Source organism: Lutjanus erythropterus, chromosome 2 (genome assembly GCF_056507025.1).
Source record: "Lutjanus erythropterus isolate fLutEry1 chromosome 2, fLutEry1.hap2, whole genome shotgun sequence".
NCBI classification, from domain to species: Eukaryota; Metazoa; Chordata; class Actinopteri; order Lutjaniformes; family Lutjanidae; genus Lutjanus; species Lutjanus erythropterus.
The window spans coordinates 25,419,853-25,439,971 of NC_139318.1; the positions used below are offsets into that span (position 1 = coordinate 25,419,853).

Genomic DNA, 20,119 nt, shown 5'->3' on the forward strand with positions numbered 1-20,119 from the left:
TAAGGTTCTAGAAAAATACTTATGATTATAAACTTGGATTTGAGAGGTTTTAACATGCAGACAGTACTTTAATGTAACTGGTGAAGGTGGAGCTTTAACTGCTTTATGTACAGTATACTATTGATTACTTTAATCCATAAAAATGCCTCATATTTTATAAACTGATCATATGTTTTGTATGTTAAATCTTAATTTTAAAGGTAACTGTAGTGGTGAAATAACTGTATAGGGGTAAAAATCAATATTCGCCTCAAATTTAATGGAGTAAAAGTGGAAAGCAGTACAAATACTCAAATATGACTTACTTGACTAAATGTACGTAGATATTTTCCACTGCTACCCAAAATATAAATTATATATATCAAGGGCTCTATCTCTTTCAGTATGATCAAAATAAGAAGCCAAGAGGAATTCAGAAAACTGTGTTTTTCAGATATTTAAATTATGAATACATAAATACAAAAAAGGGTATTGAAAACCCTGTCAAAAGAAAATCTCTCCTTTATGAATTGCTCCTGACAGATTAAACATACAGAGTCCATATCTGTATGACAGTATCGTCAGTTGTATCTGTGGCTTCTCTCCAGCACTGCAGTGAGCTCACCGCCTGTTTTATATCATTGTAATGGTCTGATGACTCCAGTTGGATCCAGCAGCCATGCCATGTTCCTCCGTCCGACTGTGGACCCACACTGACAAATTCAGATTAATTACAGTCTGTATATATGCATCTCTCTGATGGTCTGTAAAATTACAACATTAGCCAAATTACCCTTTTAGTAATTCTAAATCATTTGTTCTGATCTGTTTTTTTTCCCCCTGCGCTGACGGCTGATGGCTCCCTTGAGACAAGCCTTTCTTTTCCCACACCCACACCCACACACACACACACACACACACACCCACACACACACACACACACACATAAGCACACACTGACAGACAGTGAAATAGGACATCATTGACAGCATTTACCAGGATACTGTCTGAAGAAACCTTTGGCACTTCCGAAGTACTGCCAGATCAGTGTTGGGTCTCTTTCGAAATTATCTACGAAGACTTTATTGAGAGCCTCGGACCAGTAAACTCCGTTCACTATGTCAGGATCTGAGGAGGAGGGCCAGAGATGAGCATAAATACATCAAAAAGCATCTTGTTTCAAATTACAAATACTTGTATTTAAATAAAAGAAAAAAATAAAAATAAGAAAATGTATTTAAATTGTCATTTAAAATACAAATATTCATTCTGTACAAAGTGATGTCACATTTCAGGTAGGCTGTGTGGCCAAGTGGCAAATCAGGGTATCTTGGAGGCAGCAAATTCAATTTATTTATGTGTATTGTTAGATGGTGACACAGTTCTTTCATCCAGGAAAACTGGGGTTTGAGTCTAAGTACTACTTAACCAAGTAGTTTTGGTGACTAAACCAAATCAAGCTGTAACCATTTAATGACATTAAACATTAATTTGATGTGACTTATGTCAAGTGACTTTCATCACATTGCAGGAGCAAAATGTAGCAATTGCACATGCAAAAATGAGTACTTCAGTCTAAACACCAAGCTTGTATATTAAATAGGTTGAAATCGTATTTAATATACAATCTGTGGTTGAAATGAGTTAGTTCCCCCAGCCCCCTCCTCCCCAGAGTCGGGGAAGCTCCGGTAGGCTGCAGGAGGACAAGATGAACGAAACATTGTAAATTGATAATTGTAAGCATCAACGAGCCTGACACTGTAAGTTGATCAGCTGTTTATAAAGGTCAGTTATCTGTCAATGTAACGTTAAGCCTGTTATCTTGAAAAAAGTCCACTGCTCTGAAAATATACACTCTGGGTTTGAGTTTGGTGACCGTCTGTCTCACTGCCTGCCAGATTTCATTAACATATTCTTCAGTTTAACAGTTATAAACATCTATTCCCTCTGAAAGATTATTAATGATTTCTTCCGACTCATAAACAGACACTAACTAATTCGGTGAACATCCAGCATTAATTCTCTCAAACTCTAATTGAGGTGAAACGAGCAAACAAATTTTGAAAGTGGGGACACAGTAGCCATAGCATTGTTGTCAGAGAAGCCAGTATTCTTAATATCTTTACTTGATTTCTGGTGACATATCAACCTCCTTTAAAGTCTGGCATGCCTCTCCAACCAACCTATTACATCGTTAAGGTGTAAGGACATGTTAATTTCTAGCAAGTATTATTATTTGCCAGTTCTAAAGCATATATGTTTGCTAACTGCTTGTGTCTTTCAGTAAGCTTGCCTTAGCTGCAATACCTGATCATATATTGATTACATGGCTTTATCTTACAGGATTCCATACAACAAAGCTACTGGTCATGAGGAATACAAATGAAACACGGTAGTAATTATGCAGTTATTTTTTTTTTTCAGTTTAAACCTGGTGATGATAATGTTTCTTCTTGTCTTGTCAGAGAATAAAATCACAAAAATTACATTTCAAATACATAAATACAAGCCCTTAAAGTATTTTGCTATAGATTACAAGTTATTTTTTTCTGCCCAGCAAAATACAAATTACAAAATACTCACAAAAGTAGGTAAATATGTATTTTAAATATATTTAATTGAAATATTGCCTACCTCTGTGGAGGGCAAAGACACAGAGAGGGAAGAGAGTGAATTAAATGGTGATAATGATAATCATTTTGGTCAACATTACCAAGTGCACAGTTGACCTTTGTCCCTTATTGACCCCCCCTGAAGGAAATACAATGCTCTGTGACTAAATCCTCCCCTCCCCTCCTCCTGCTGAACGAGCCTCCCTTTGTGCCCCTAACAGAGAGTTATGGGAAGTCCATTATAGCCAAACAAAAGCAGCCTTGGCAACACACAGTGAGAGGTGACATGCTCCGTTATAAAACAAGAAGCTAGCGTATGACAAACATCTTTCTCATCCCCCTTCTCTGCACTCCTTCCAGTCTCTTTGAGAGGTCTGCAGTTGCTTTCTCTTTATGTCTGGACTCTTATCGATCCCCCACAACTCCACTTCTCCCAGCCTGTGACACTGATACGGCTTCAGCTACCATTTCTCACTTTCACCACCCACTTCCCCCTCTCCTCTTCCTCCTCCTCCTCCTTGTTCATCAGCTCTCAGTAAGACTCACATAATCCTGTTTGCATGCCGCAGGCTGAGCTCTCACCTTTGTTGTACATGTTGGTGGGCACCTGCACCACACTGAGGCTCAGGTTGACTGACAGGTTATTGAAATGGTCGTTGGGCTCCAGGAGGAACTCTCCTCCCAGCTCCACATTATTGCCCATCTCGTCCACTTCATTGATCAGCACAGCGTTGAAGTATTCATACTGAGGGAAAGAGGGAATACGGCAAATGTTAACTGAAGCCTGCAGAGACCTGAGTGTGCAATCATGACCAACATTTTAGCTAAAAAAAAACTATAATAACAATGTTGATATTAATACTTAAAGGACAGGTTCACATTTTGACAAGGCTATTTTATAACACCAATCACATGCTGTGTATTGAACATTTTTTTCTTTTTTGCTGTAATCATTCAGAAATATGAATTATTCTGGGATTCTCTCAGTTCACTGTCAACTGTCAACATTGTTTATGTTGCTCTTCTTCTACTTTTGCTGCTGCTAATGTTGCAACCTGTATGCAGCATGCATGGTACACTGTAAAGACGTTTTGGACATTGCCAACAAAATATTACCCCATTTCAGAAGGGGTGACCAACATTAGAGGTGCCTATAGATCACTTCTGACCATTAGGACCTTATATTATTATATTATAGCCTGATCAATTTCTCTTGTGGCCCTCCATGAAAAATAATTGCCCACTCCTGCTGTAGACCCTCAGAAGAGTAAGGAAAAAGAACTCCTTTAAAATTAATAAAAAATTTAGAGAGTAATGGACATTGCAATAACAGGTCTTGATTCATATTTGATGAGCACTGCCTGGTTTCACAGTTCTGTCAGAGTTTCATGAGCCTGCTGCATTGCGCTCAAAATGTATGACGTGTGACTTTTCGTGTCTGAACCGTTTATGTTCCTCTCTCTGTCATCATATCAAACCCGCCCCATATTAAATACGGTTGGCTTGAGCGGGAGGGTAGGCAGACGTATCTGCCAGAGCAAATGAAACATGAGCTTGCAGATTTGTCTGGTTCTCAGGCTAACACCTCAGTGTCAATACTAGAAAATCAGTCCTTGTTCTAAAGTTCAGTCAAAGCTAAGTCTGAGTAGTTTGAATTAGCCAAAGCGAATGGATATTAACCAAAGTCTAGTATGAGACTGATGAGTTGATTGATTTTCCCCTGACACAGTTGCTGCGGAGGAAGTATAGTAACACAAAGATGGTGTCCAGGACTGATTTTGTCCACCGCCCAGAGACAAGGACACCACAGTAAAATACAGCTGGGATCCTCATGAAATATTACAGCTATCTAACAAATGGTTAAAACTATAAACCAGCACAAAAATTACAATTAAGCTACCAACATGAAAACCCTGTGTCTGACAGACACTAAAAAAAATCACATTTGCACAACGTAAAGCAGCAAACTTAACAGATTACTCAGTCCAGGCTTCATGGAAAATGTGAGTCACTACAATATTTTCGTTTGAAGCACCATTTTGATCCGTCTCCCTTTGCCCTATTAGAGTTACTGCATTATGCTGTTAATAAAAACTTTCACTTTCAAATGACAGTATAAGCCCTCTAGTGTTTCAGTAGACATTCATCACACTGTGAGGTGGTGAGAAACATAACATAACAATTTGATTACTTCTGTGATGTACTTTAATAGTAAAATAAATATACATTTTAAATTTATGGCTTGTTTTGTTTTTTTAAAAAATCTGTTTTAAAATGTAAATTCACGATGTAGTTTGGTGTCACGAAATTTCTCTTTTGAGTCTCAAGCTGAAAAGGTTTGGTTTGCTTTAAGTGGCTGGACCAGTTTTCCTCACACAGATAATTTATCAAATGCACAGTTATGTGTGCTTAGTGTACTTATGTCTTTTGAGCATTATGAAACATCAGATTATAAATCCTAAAATTAGATTTCAGAAGAGTAAAAAGGACAGAATAAAGGGGTGCAAGTATAGTGTCAGAACAGAAACAGTAAGATAATAATAAGAAAATAGCATGACTTCTCACTGTGTGGACATATCACATAACATGTTTAACATTATTTTGATATTGAGGCTTTTGTCCAAATTAGATTAGCTAAATTATTTCCCTCACATGCAAATGCTATTTGGCAGAAATTTGGGGTTCAGTGTTTTGTGCAGGGAAACTTCAGCACATGGACAGGTGGAGGCAGGGATCAGTGTACTTGCTAAAACTATGGCCACTCAGTTTGTGCAGGAAATGTTTTGTAGAATCCTTTTTACTCAGTCACATTTGTCAAATTGTGCATAAAGCACAGAAGTTATAATTGTCGAAGAGGTCTAAAAGGACCTGGACTTAATAACTGCCAGTGAAAAGTCTAGCCTCCCTGAACTGAAACCCAACAGTTTGTCTGTCCTGTCCTTCACTGCCTGCTGCTGCAGAAGAAAGACTACCTCATCCTGTGTGAGCGGCCTCTCTGTGGCCTCTGGTCCTTATTGTCTGCACTGAGAGAGAGGGAGGGAAGGAGGGAGGGCGGGAGAGATGGGTGATGGACTCTACAGCATCACACTCGGGGGAGGCCGCACGGGCATCACCATCAAGCAGCCCCTGACAGCTCATACCACGCCTGAGCAGCTCTCTGACGAGCTGCGCCGGGGTGGAGGGGATGAGGAGGAGGAGGGGGAGTCGGGCTGCGGAGGGGGAGCAGCAGGGGAGAGAAACGTGCACCCTCAGCAGAACTGATAGTGCTGTAGAGAGGCACGTTAACCACCAGGGTTATTACTGTAGAGCAGGCCATGGGACACTGCAGCTCTCCGAGACGCCCCACTGACTCTTACACCATCACTGCAGTTAGCTGTAGGCCCCACTGCAGAGATCTGCCCTCCATTACAGGCTGCTGGGCCTTACTGTATAACCACACTCCAGTATCTGGAGATGGTGGCTCTCAATAAGCTTTATTCCCTACACTGAAAGCTTTAACAGGCACTGACTTGCACTGCAGTAGTTATACGTAACAGCTTCATTGAGTCCAATGTAATTTGTCCTAAAGCTGTCTACTTCCCTGATCATATTGTTCATGAGGACATGTTGTTTAAAATGTTGAGTTATAGTAATATGTGACTAACAGAAGCTTTCATCATATGAGCAAAATACACTCTGCTTTAAGAAAAATATTTATAACCCTGTGGCATTTTGTAACAGTGTTATAAAGTGCTGTAGGAACGCCTGCTAAAACCCAGAAATAAGTTTGGAATAAGGTTGGTGGTTAACACAAAGTTAAAAGCTTTTCATGCTTTTTCTGCAACATAAAATGCATCAGTAAATATCCTGTTCATAAAACTTGAAGCTTTTACATTGCTTAAGAAAAACAGCCACTAACAAGAGTCTAAATAAGACAGTAACACTTTATAATAACCATCATTAATAAATGGTAAATTAATTGTTAATTAAACTTAAGCTTAGTTTTAGTTATTGTATATAAACATTCAAATGTTTATATATGCTTTATAAAGCATTTATTCAGAAATTGTTACCTTTTACAAACATCAGTTGCAACTTCACAATAACCATCCAGATAATGGTTATAGACAACATGTTCTCACTCAATTCAATTAATCAAATACAGTAGCTTGTTCAGTGGTCTTATACACTTCAAACTATGAGCCCATGCTTCACATTCAAGTTAATAAATATGTAGCATCCAGACAGACAAAACAAAGGCCCAAAAAGTACTTGACTACTTTAGACAACAGAACTACTGCCTCAGGTTCAGGAAACAAAACTTCTTGAGTAAGTGGAGTAAAAGATCATGTTCTGGATTAGTTTGCAAATGTATGTAACGTAACATAATATTACATATTCATGTATGTAATGTAAGTTACATATGTAAGTGCGTATGTTATCATCAGCTGCAGCATTATAATAGCCATCAAAAACAAGCTAATTATTAACACTATGTTTTACAAAGTGTTACAAATATCTGGTCCATTGCTCTATGATAATGATTTCTTAAAGGTTAACAAATCATTTGGTAATAATTAACAAATACTTAATATTGTTTGTTAACAGTGAATAAAGTATTAACTAAAGTTTAATTAACTATTAATATACCACTTATACAAACAAAGCCAAACACTAGTCACATAGTGGTGTTGATGTGATGTGTTCTGTGTTGGTGTGAAGATTATCTTGCTCGACAAAATGTGTAAGTATCATAAACTTTTGTTTGCTGCAAAGATAACTTTCTGCAAAAATTGAAAATCCGATGGAAAATCCCACTGGCTTTTTGTCGAGTGATCCAACATGTTGCTAACTCCCAGGCTTGCCTTCAAAACTGTGTCATCCCTGCAGCACTCCATTAGATCAACTCAAATTATTATGATGCTTATAAACCACCATGAGAGCAACAGGCAGTTAAAAACATAAAATCACGTGCATTTAAAATGATTTTTATTTTTTTTTTACTTCAAATGCTTTAGGGGCAATCGCAAAAGCAGAACTTTAGGCCTTTAACTTGAAGCTTTACAAAGTTTTGGCAGAAAGATTTAAGATTACAAGCAAATTTAATGCAAAGCATTTTAATTCTGTTTTTGTGCCTTATTTATAAATATGTGAATTAAGATTTTCATATTTCTGTGTTTGTTATTTTTAAAAAACTGTCAGAGGGTTTTTCTAGGCCCACATAAATGCTTAAAGTTGAAAGCAAAAGCTGTGTTAACAAACACTAAACCTAAAACTAAAAGACATATTGCAGTGAATAAATTTTCTGAACTATCAAGCAGGTTTCTGTTGCACCATCAGACCTGATCTACACACCCTTGAACCGCGGACTGCACTCTGGGTCAATGCAAAACCCCTGACTGTCCTGACATGCAGCAGCTGAGATAAGAGCAGCCGGCTTATCTCATTGTGGTCAGTGAAATGGTGCGTGAAAAATGTGTGGTGTCAGGGGAGGCGAGGTTGGCTAAATGATGCCACAAGGAGTAATATCATGACATCACATCATTATCGCAGGTGGATATTGAATTTTCCTTATTATTTTTTATGGCCTTTAAGATGAAATGGCTGTGTGGATAGGCCTCTGCTGTGTGTCAACTGCTTGAAAAAAAAGTTAAAATGGCTTTAACTTGTTAAAAGTATACAAAAAATATGTGACATATAATTCTTAAAACACACTGATGGTTGGGATGATGCTATTAAAATGCAGTAAAGATTTGTCTTTGGTAAAATATGAAAAGTAAGCAGTCCAACTGATGTTAAGTTTGCAGAAGTATTTCAGTAAACCATGTTTGTGACAAAAATAATTTTTATTAGGAATTGAATTAATGCTGGTATTTTTTATATTTAGAGTCCACATATATACATATCTATGTATATATCTATGTAGCATTGTAAACATTGAAAAGATTGAAGAGCATACAGTTTGTTTAAGAGGATTATTTACATTATTGGATTATTTATCTATTAGTGCTGCAACAAGTATTTAGTTAATAATTGATGATTGAATTAATTGTCCACCACTCTGATAACTGATTAATTGTTGTTAGTAATTTTTTAAGAAAAAAATGTTCAAACTCACTGGTTTCAGTTTCTAAAGTGGGAATATTTTCTGGTTTCTTTATAGTCTCTGACAGTAAACTGAATATGTTTGGGCTGTGGACAAAACAAGAAATTTGAGGACGTCACCTTGGGCTTTGGGAAACACTGATCATATAATTTTCAACATTTTATGGGCTGAACAACTAATCAATTAATCAGGAAAATGATCAACAGATTAACTGATAATGAAAATAATAATGAGCTGTAGCCTTACAGCACAAATTACTCTTATCATCACTGGTGGAAAATGTAAACCTTGTTTTCGTACAGTAATAACAGCCCAAATATATAAGTGTATTGAAAATTAGTCTCAGATCTACACAAATCGTGTGCAGTTTTGAAAAAGTGTGTTTCTGTAGCTGTTTTAGAAGGACAAAGCAATATAGTAGATTTATTAAAAACTAAGTAAAGTATTTTCAAGGACAATAGTTAAAATAAATAGGCTTTATATATGCAATATATTTCCTCATTAGTTGGAACATAGTAGTTTTGTTTTCGTTTTAAAGGTACAATCTACCTGTCTTGTTCAGGCTGTGTGAACAGCAGAGGAGCGGGCAGAGAACAAGGTGACTGAAATGTATTCACATGATGTAAATGCTTCTATAAACTGTAAAGTGCTGCCGTTATTTCACTGTTTTGTTGCTCGACTGGGTTTCCAATCTCGAGCCATGAAAGTGAAACAATGCGCCGCGCAAAATAGTTCCATTTATCTTTGTCCACTGGACGGAGACACACACACACACACATACACACACACACACACACACACAGCTAACAGACGACAGAAATACTGCATTCCCTCTGCAGACTCGGAGGAAGCTCAGTGTGCTCTGGAAATCCGCAATGAGAGACGTTAAATAATGTCCTGAACAGAGTCTGAGCACACGAGCATGTCCTGTGAAATATAATTAAAAGTAGGAGCAGCGCAGGCCGACTTCTTCTGTCTCCCATTTCTCCTCTCTGCTTCTTCAGTTTGCATGACCACACACACCGAGTCCAATACAGAGGACTGTTAGTACTTTAATCAAAAAATATTTTACCATGCAGTTCAACCTGCAGCACGGCCTTTCATTCTGCGTGAAAAATCGGACAATCACCGTCTCTCTGATACTGTACAGCTATTCAGTTACTGTACTGCAGCAGCAACAACAGAACAGACCTGCTCATGATTACATTTAAAAACAGTCAGTGTGAGTTATGACAAGCGGCGCTACAACCTTCAATATGTGCGGCATTGCTTATCAAAGAAGCATTATGTATCAAAGCGCTGACAGGACATCAGTGTGAAGGACGAAGCCAGCGCAATTAAAGACTTTTAGGGCCTATTACCCTTCTCTCACCTTGCAGCCGCTCCTCCCCAGACTGTCCGGCTAAAAATGATTCATCCAGCTCTAACACAATGACACACCACATTTTTTCAATAATTGTGGTCCATCTTTTCTTTTTCTTTTTTGTTCTGTTCTGTTCAAACCTCACCTGCAGGTCGGGATTTTCTTCGTGCTGATGGTGCGCTTCCTCTGCTGCCTCCACCAGCCGCTGAGAGGAAGGAAAACGATGGTTAAAGAGCTATTGCACATATTAATATGTTTAAAAATAAAAATGCATATAAGGCCGTAGTCCTTTATAACGTATATGCAATATTTACATTAGACAATACACATTTTTCTTTAACTTCCAAAAACTCCTAGAAGTTTTTCTACTCCGCTGCTCTCAATATTTCTCAGACTTGCTGTTTGCGCCAAGGGAACGAAGGAAAAAAAGGAAGAAATTACTTTTATAGTTTCCTTGGCTGGCGCGTTGCTCTGCTTCTGTATTATTTCCAGATCTCAACAAAATGTCATTCAGTTTAAGAGGAAAATGATCGAGGAGCATTTCCAGGCTTTCCATTAATCTTTGGATGGAATCGACAGCTCGTCCAGCAGCTTTTGTTTCAAGTTAAACTCTATAACAGGATGAATGTGTTGCCAGAATAACTGTTAGGCTCTCTCTTCCTGGCAACAATTCTTATATTATTTTTAAAGACGAAAATATGCATAAAAAGTGGGACACTACTGCTGTGAAATGATTGATGGAGGCAGGTTGGAGCGGGGTTTCACGCCGTGCGCCAAAGCAGCGATAGCTTCTGTAATAACTCGATTGTGTAAAATGTGCTTGGCTCTGTGTTTCCGATGAAATGCCACCTAAACGGTATAGAGTCTCTCTCTCGCCTTCTGAGCCGACCAGGTAATTAACATCTGTCACATCTGTCAAAATAACTGCTATATAAACACAACGGAGGCGGCTGAGCGGCGGTGGACAAATTCAATTGACCTCACGGTGAGTTTTCGTGTCGTCAGCAGTCGGCAAATAAAATATAATAACAAAATATTATGAAATAAATAGATTTTTCTGATGTAGGTGGAGAGTATCTATAGTTTAGGCCTGTGCGTTATTTTCCTTATTGTGAAATGTACCTGCAGCGCTCACATCCTTCACCTTCACCACTTTATTGAGGTCACCGCCTCATTTTTAAACTCGCTTTTCAATTTGGAGCAAATTTGATGAGGTCATCATATTAGGATTTGTCACACCTGACACTGTATTTCATTTTATTTATTTATTTATTTAACAACAGACAAATGTGTGCCTTTCAATTATTTTTTAAAACACTTTATTGTTGTTATTATAAGTTGCATCAATCCGTTAGATCAAATTAAGCGCTGTCCTAAGAGTGTAATTTATGGGCCGAATCGTCATGAACTGTCGCACACATGGGGATCAGGCGGGGGGAGATAAACGTTATCATTTCCCAGCAGTCCCTGCGAGGTGCAGCATTAAAAATGGTAACAGGCTCAGAGGAGCTGAGGTCGCAGACAGGCTGCTGCTGTGCGCCTGACAACAGCTCAGACCTGGACTGTAATAAATTACACGTGAGACAATATTCCTGACGGACCTTTTACACCAACATGCAGTAGAGATTTGATCTTTGGACATTGATTTTCCAACTGACTAATCAGCTCAATGTGGGACTGCGTTAAAATTAGGCCCATTGGGATGGAGAAGGACCTTTCTTTGACTTTTTTTTTTTTTTTTTTTAAGTCTTCACATACTTATTAATATTTTCCTTTGGAGTCTTACATTGCAATACAATCAATGCACAAAAAAAGAAGGGGGGGTCCCACTACTTTGTGCTCCAGTATTATGCAGTCTTATACAGACTCAATAAGAAATAATCAAAATTTAAGCTAATATTTTTGACTGAATATAACCATAATGTTGAAAAATAAAAAATACTGCCTCTGGTCTGCACAATGTTTTTGAACAGCCAGATAATGGTAATATAAAATAAAACACTACAACAACATTTTTCTGTATTCATACTTGCAAATAAATGTTTTACAATTTGAATATTGAATACTGGACATGGTAAGCTGTTACGATGCATTTTAGTACAAACTGCAAGATTCAAATAATTTCTTCAAGATTTTTCCAGAGACCTCCACAAAATTTTGCTGTAAAGGCTTTCATGGGGACTAAAAGGTCAGTCAAGGCATCTCTCATTCTGCAAGACACCCTGTATTTCATACCATGACCATGATCCCCCCCTTATATCTCAAAATAATATAACAGTGTTCCCCTATTTATGTTAATAGAAACAATTTTCACAGTCTCTAAACCACACAGTAAAAGAAGAGTTAGTGAAACTCAAAAAATGCTGCATCCTTTTTATTAACCAAACATTCCTATCAGCAAGAATCACTGCAAGGATGAGGGTCTGTAGCCTCTAAAATAATCCTAATAAAATAAAGATTTATTAGATCCAATGATGTTAGCTTGTTATGATCAGACTGTCCACCATTATTAGGCCAAACACTGGTGCCTGATAACCAGATGTGTTGGGGACTCGAAGGAGGCTGTCTCTTCTAGGCAGTGTGTCAAACAGCTCACCATTAAATACAAAAACACTATTAACTGCTACTTTTTGAGTCTTTTTGAGTCACTCCCCTCTAGTGGGAGGCTGCGGTCCATCAGGACCAAAACCTCACGTATGCCATAAGAATAGTTTTTTCCACAACTGCAGCTGGTCTCACCAACATAGCAAGAGTCCCCCACTGACACTGACTCTCATCTCTCCACACCCCCGAACAGACACTACATGTTACAACTACAGCTTAAGTCTGTGCCATCTGGCTCAATGTGTTACATTAATGCACATCTTTTTTGCATTACTATCTCGCACATTTAAAATATTGTTATATGGTATACTGTGAACTTTAGCACATTCCCTGGAGAATACATTTTGTGCACAGTCCTGCACAAAATCTGTGCAGCTCTTATAACATTGTACATATTTTTACTATATTTTCGACATTTTCCACATATTGGCAATTTTCTATTTACTATTTATGCTTCTTGACTTGAAATTCTTCTGATTTCTTTGCTTTTCATCTGTTTTTATATTTTTCTACTTATGTTTATTGTTGTGCATCAAAACACCAGGGTAAATTCCTTGTATGTGGAAAACCTACTCAACAATAAACCTGACTATCATAGTACATTTTGAAAAAAGATCCTCACTTAAGAAAAAAGAACAAAAAAAGACAACCCCTGCTCGTTTCTGACTCCCCTCACCCCCTCATTCAACCCCTCTAATAATTCAATAATGTACAGTCTCTTTCCCTCTAAAAATAGATTAAAAGTAATGGAATAAAATGCTTTTGTCAAACATCTGTTATATTTTACCTACCCTGGTGGCCTCTGCTTTTTTCCGAAACACTTCCTCCATCTTCACAGCCAGGTTTTTCACCAGTTTCACACCATCAATTTCTTCCACTCTAACTGACTTTTCAAATTCCTTATATTTCTGAAAACAACCAGAAACAAACATGAGGGATAGACAGAGGGAACAACTGTAAATGTTATAATACTGACTGGAGGAAAACATACTGCAGACTGACTGAGCTCACATGGTTGATTAACACATTATGAGTGTCTCATTAATAGGACAGGAAACAAACATTAAGATCATCATCTTTTTCTTTGTGAGTGTTTGTTCAGCAACATTTTAGAGCTCTATTGTTTCACTGCATCCCTCTCCAGAGAGGCGGGGAGTTGTTAAACAAGGCTTATAAGCCGTCACATGTTGGCTGACAAGCTGCATGCAGCCAGTCTCAGATGAACGCCTGATAAAACCCTCGCTGCAACACACAATGATTGATAGTCTTTATCCGGTTTCAGTCATTGGCTGCACATGCTGCTTCTTTTCTCCCTGATTGGCTGGAGATGGCCATGCTGGGTGGCCGCGGGGAGGGTCGGGTGGGCGGGGCTGGATCTGAAGGCTATGCATGGTAAGAGGGTAATTGAAATGGAGTCAAAGCACAGGAGAAAGATAATAACGTGTCAAGCTTGGGCGATTCTGGGTAATGAACTACACCTCACATAATGCTGATGCTGCTGGATGCACAGGACCTCCAGTGATACAGAACAAAGCCCGCCACAGCTCGGAGGAATATAACATTACATAATCCTACCACACCTGCCTGGCGTACACACACTCACACTTACACGTCAAATAAAAACAAAAACCTGATCCTCTCACGCTGTCCAGTCAGCCACATCTCACACACTTCCAATAACCTTATCTAAAAATAAACATAAGGCTTGTAACGTGCATTCAAACACATTGTGCGGACACACAAAAACACACACACACCAGTACATGAGGCGACAAATTACCTACTGAAAGGAAGAGTGTGGGCTCGCACTGGAGCAGAACAGTTCATTTCACGCCTGTCCTCCTCGCCTCAGCACCCCGTGTCCCCAGTCCCCCCCCAACCTCCCTTCCTCCTCCCTCACACTCCTCCAGTCATCAAGAGGAGGTTAGGCCCCATCCATCAAAAGCACTGATCATGATTATTGATTAGGGTAATGGCCAATGCAGGAGTGAGGCCTGCCTGCCTGCCGGGAGCCTGCCTGCATGAAGAGCCCCAGTGTTTCCCTTTCCTTTTGCAGAAATCTTGGTAAAAATCGGGTAATTCACCATAAAAGCATCTAATGATCAGCCTTAATGACCAGCCCCTAACGACCCGTCAGTTCCCTCACAGCTCACTGCTTTGTGCTGACTGGCTTGGACACAGCTCTCTCCAGACATGCCTCCATGAACAGGAACACAAGCAAAGTGCTTACATACACACAAAAAAAGGAACAAATCTGCAGGGCATATTGCAAAAAAAAAAAAAAAAAAATGTTTTTGTATAAAAGATGAAATGCATCATTTTAGCCACAGCTTCAGCTTCAGTTTTATGTTTGAGCTTAAATCAGTTGCTGTCTATATTTCAAGACACTAAGAGAGACGTAACAAGCCATACTTTGTATTAAATTAAACAAAAACTATAATTTGTTCTTTATTAGACAGTGTTAGATCCTTTATTACACTCTTATTAGACTTTATCAGAGTGTATTTACAGACACATTTCACTTTAGTTCACAGTATAGCAGTAATATGTCCCAAATGACCCTCTAGCAACCTTCTAGTAAAGTATAATCAGGGTCTAACAGTGGGAAATAATTCAATTTAGTTTACAGTACAGGTCTTATTATTATATAATAAGATATATAATAATAATTATTATTATTATACAAAAAGTATAATAAGGGTCTAATGAAGCATCTAATTTTGCCTATCTTATACTTTCTTATAGGATCATTGGGGGCACATTACAATACAACTGTACTGTAAACTAAAGTGTATTGTTTTCCACTGTTTGAGTGTAATTAAGGACATATTTCACTTTAGTTTACAGTACAATTCTATTGTAATGTGTCCCTAATTATCCTATAAGAAAGTCCATTGAAGGTCCAATGATGGGAAAAAAATACACTTTAGTTTACAGTACAGTTCGGTTGTAATGTGTCCCAAATTACCCTTTAACAGTGGCAAATAATAGACTTTATTACATGCCTTTGTGAAATTCTGATTGGTCAGTTAGAGTATTCCTGGGTCCATTATTTCTGTAGAGCAGGCCTCTGCCATATATAACAAACTGTTGCCGTGAAGACTGTTGCTATGGACACAGTGTTGATTATAGGCCCTAGAGGAAAATAATTTTGAAATCCATAAAATCATTTCAAAATTAATATTTTGTGCCTAATTGTTGCTTTTTTGGTAAGTAACTATGTGATAAGCATGTTAATGTACAGTGAGCAGGTCATTATTGTGAAATAAACCCCAACACTATGATGCAGGATCCCTTACTTAGTTTTCAGTACAGTTCTGTTGTAATGTGTCCCAAACGATCTTTTAAGAAAGTCTAATAAGGGTTTAATAAAAGGTCTAATACTAATAAAGAACATGCTATTTCTAGTTTTCCTCTAATTTGATACAAAATATGGCATGTTAATTTTATATGCGCACTGTAAAATATAGTGAAACTTTGTTTGTTTGTAAAGAACTTTCACCTCAGTGCAAGGAGGTCCCAGGCTTTGACCCTGCTGGAGCCGCTTTCTAATTGCAGTCTGAACACTCTCCCCATATTTGCGTGGACTTCCTCTGGATGGTCCGCCCTCCTCCCACAGACATGCAGCCGAGCTTTTAGGGTTAATCCTGCTGCTGCCCTTGACGGAGGTACTGCCCTCAGAGCTGGAGTTGGACCCCGGACGTGGCGCTGTGATAGCCCATAGCTCCTAAAATAGTGGGGAAAGGTCAAATGCAGAGAATTAAGAAGACTGACAGGGGTTCGTGTGCTGACTTAAGGGAAGAAAAGAGTTGTTATAGACGGATGGGTCACAGCGTACCATGTTGAAAATTGTCTATAGGGCTGGGCAGTACGGCTTATAAATAACATCTCGATATTTTAAGGCTATCTGTGATATACAATATCTCAATATACATATTTTCTCTAAAATAACACAACACAAATTCTCAAATATTGCAAACATATGATGATCTTGTAGAATGTGATGCACTGCTGTCTGACTATCCAACCACTTGGTAACATGAATAAAATTAAATATCACAGTATTTCTTGCCAAATACATTGATAATACATTGATACAAACACATTGATATTGATACTGACTGTAGGGATGATTACTGGGGCCTTAAAAATGAGATTTATGATAACTCATCATTAGTAAAGTGGATATAATGATGAAGCAGAGCAGCTATAACAGTCTGGTAAACTCAGAATCATTTCTGCCATATCAGAATATAACAATATACAAAATCTGAGATGATATCTAGTCTAATATCATATCAATATATTGCCCAGCCTTTGGATGCCATGTTAACTGAGCAACCAGAAAAATAGGAACCACTGCCCGTGGTAATGCAGTCCTGTAACAGTTTAAGTCAGTTGTCAAGGAGGAGTTGAATTGAGTCATTTTAGAGGCAGATCTTTGTGGTGTTCTTGAATTAAAATGTATCATGAAAAGGTGTCTTTAGCATTTTTTTTTCTCCTGTGCTGCATACGTTCTATCTGTGGGTTTGCTACTGTGCTCTGACTGCCTGGTGCATCATCCTAGATGCATCTATTAATCTAAGGAAGAGAGGGTCACACCCAGGAATATATCATTTAATAAACTTTCACTCTGTCGTATCTGGCAGTAGCTTACACAAAACATTTGAGAGCTGAAGGTCATCGAATGATATATTGCTGAGTGCGACCCTCTCTTCTTTATATAGATCCGTACTGTATATGTAAATGTGATTAACACACCTCTCAGTAAAACGCAGCTCAGTTTAACAAAACACCACAAACTACACTTTCACAACATACCAAAGAGCTGGATCAACATGCAAACAGCTGAAAAAGAAAAACTAAAACTGGACTTTCTCTATAAGATTATACAAACTGCAGAGTGACTGTATTATAGTATATTCTTTAAAACCCATTATTTAAACCCAGTGGTGTTCTTTTCCTAAACACAAATTTGAAGACTAAACAAAGGCAAGCATTATGCTCAACCTGATGAGTCATTTTTTTTAGTGCTGAGTAGACGAGGACTGCAACTAATGATTATTTTCACTATCAATTAATCTCCTGATTATTTTCGCGATTAATCAATCATTTAGTCTATAAAATGCTCGTCACAATTTCCCTGAGCCCAAAGTGACATCTTCTGACTCTACATTTACTATCATAAATGACAAAGAAAAACAGCCAATCCTTACATTTAAGAAGCTGGATCCAGCAAATGTTTGATATTTTTTCTTGAAAAGCTGACTGAAAGGATTAATCAATAATAAAAATAGTTGACATCTAAGTTTCTTTTGATTAGCTGAATAATTGTTGCAGTGCAAGAGTAGACAGACAAGAGATCTGAGACCTTTGAGTCTATGAACTCATTAAAAATAGATTTCAGTTACATAAAGGTTTGTTTATGGATCTATATTTCTGATTATTATATCAATGTTTGCATCTGATAACTAGCTTTATTTAAAAAAGCTCCAATTTCAGTGAGATTTAATCACAGCGTCATAGTGATTTCAGCATTTGTTAATGTTGAGCAACAGGAATTCATGATACATTCTGCATTAATTTATGCTTTAATAATCATTAGTAATGCAGTAGTTCAGCCTTATTTAAGCATATGATTTGTACCCTTACTGTGAAGTGTTACTGAGAGGGAATATTAATTTTATAAATGTACATCTTCGCAAAAGTGGTAACTTTCTGTGAAATCTTTATGCTTTTTGTGACTTGTGCAGTTTATGTCCATGTTTTTATTGTCTCTTGTATTTTCTTTCTCACCTCTAAAATCTAAGGAAATCTAAGGATATAACCAGACATCATTACTTCATTAGGTTTTAATATCTTTTAAAATGCTAGACATGAATGTAAGGTGTTTAACCTTTCATACATCTAAATATAAATTTAAAATCAGACTTAAGACATACTATAAGGATGCTGAAGGGCTCTTCTCCATTCATCCACCTGACTGGATTCTGACCACTGGAGGCCTGTGAACACAGAGCCCACCTTTTGCATCGAGTGGTCAGAAAGTTAAACTCACTGCACTGGGTCATTGCTCACTCTCACTCTCTCTCTCTCTCTCTCTCTCTCTCTCTCTCTCTGGTTTCTTCACGTGTTCCTTATATCATAACCCCCCTCACCCACTATCGAACCCAGCCACGCTCTAATTCAATTTGTCTCCTTGTCGCATTCATATCCAGAGGTTGAAACTCTTGACTCCTGAGAGTTTAACTGGCGAGATGAGACAAGAGAGGAATCAGAGCCGTGGTTAATGGGCTGTGTCGAGTACAAACACACATGCACACACACATGCACACACACATGCACACAAACATGGAGCTCTGTCTCTGCCAAACACACCTGAGTCTCCTCTAAAATAACGCATCAGCATTCAGCTGAGACACTGAAATGTCTCTGCAGCCATTAGAGAGGAAATACAGCATTACAGCCTATAATGTGTGTAACAACATGACCATCAGACAAAGAGAAAATGCATTTACATTCACACAGGACTGGGAAATATGAAGAATACCTTTTGCAGTAGTTGGGATCCAGAATATTTTGCAGAAATAGATTTAATTTCTCCACCAAATGCTGAGGCCCAGAGCTTTACGCTAGGACAGAAAAAAAAGACATTTAGGCAGCATTCTCTTAAACTTCCTGCAAAACTGCATGTAAAAAATGTAAAAAGAAACACATAGAAAGGTAAGAGATTGAATTAAATAAATGAAAATAACATTTAAGTTGTCCGAATTTAAATATGGTATTTAAAGGAACACATTTGACACCATTTAATAAGAGTTTGTGCAGCAGTCATTGATGTAGTTTTAAATCTGTTATCTCACTTTCTCCTCACTGAATACATCCTGTCCTCTCTTCACCTCTGATGTCTTCAATCTCTCCTCAGCTGTCATTTTTTAAAGCTTTATTTCTGACACAATCAGTCAAGATTATCATCAAGGCCTGCTGTCCCTGACCTTCACTCTCCTGACAGATGATAGCCTGTAATTTTGATGATCTATACTGTAGTCTTCTATTAAACTGTAAATGACTCTGACGAAGCGTGGCTGCATGGTACTGTACCTGAAATATAAAACAAAGTTGAATGTGACCGTCCTACAGGAGACGCTGCTTCAAGTACATTGTCAAGATTCAAAAATTTAGGCCAACTAAATTTTTTACAGTATGTTTAAAACAGTGTACTTAAAAACAGTTTATCAATCAGTTAATTCCTCAAACTGGAATCATTTGATCTCAGTTGATATTTTGTTTTTATACTGGTCGATAAAATCTTATGTACTCAGGATGTAATATTGTGGCTTTTAAAACAAACCAACCAGTTAAAGAAAATGTCTTGGTTCATATCTCTCTTCTTATAAAGGTGTGTAGTAGAGCCTGTTTGACATCTGACATCTGATCTTGGGAATTTAGAATTTAAACCTCATCCTACCAACAGAT

The 20,119-nt window shown here is 37.8% G+C and overlaps 1 protein-coding gene across 2 annotated transcripts in view; it reads right to left on the reverse strand.

The window, feature by feature from the left end:
- Positions 1-20,119, reverse strand: part of LOC146331716 (voltage-dependent calcium channel subunit alpha-2/delta-3-like) — a 47,601-nt gene that overhangs the window by 25,980 nt on the left and 1,502 nt on the right. For both annotated transcript variants that reach the window (XR_014771788.1, XM_084734716.1), the window contains exons 2-7: positions 19,194-19,275; positions 16,146-16,370; positions 13,435-13,551; positions 10,185-10,244; positions 3,174-3,336; positions 976-1,107 (exon numbers count right to left, since the gene is read on the reverse strand). Coding sequence is in view for 1 of the 2 variants with exons in the window: in XM_084734716.1 (XP_084590842.1) it covers positions 976-1,107; positions 3,174-3,336; positions 10,185-10,244; positions 13,435-13,551; positions 16,146-16,370; positions 19,194-19,275 (779 nt within the window). In the remaining variant the exon portion in view is untranslated. The remainder of the gene's footprint in view (positions 1-975; positions 1,108-3,173; positions 3,337-10,184; positions 10,245-13,434; positions 13,552-16,145; positions 16,371-19,193; positions 19,276-20,119) is intronic.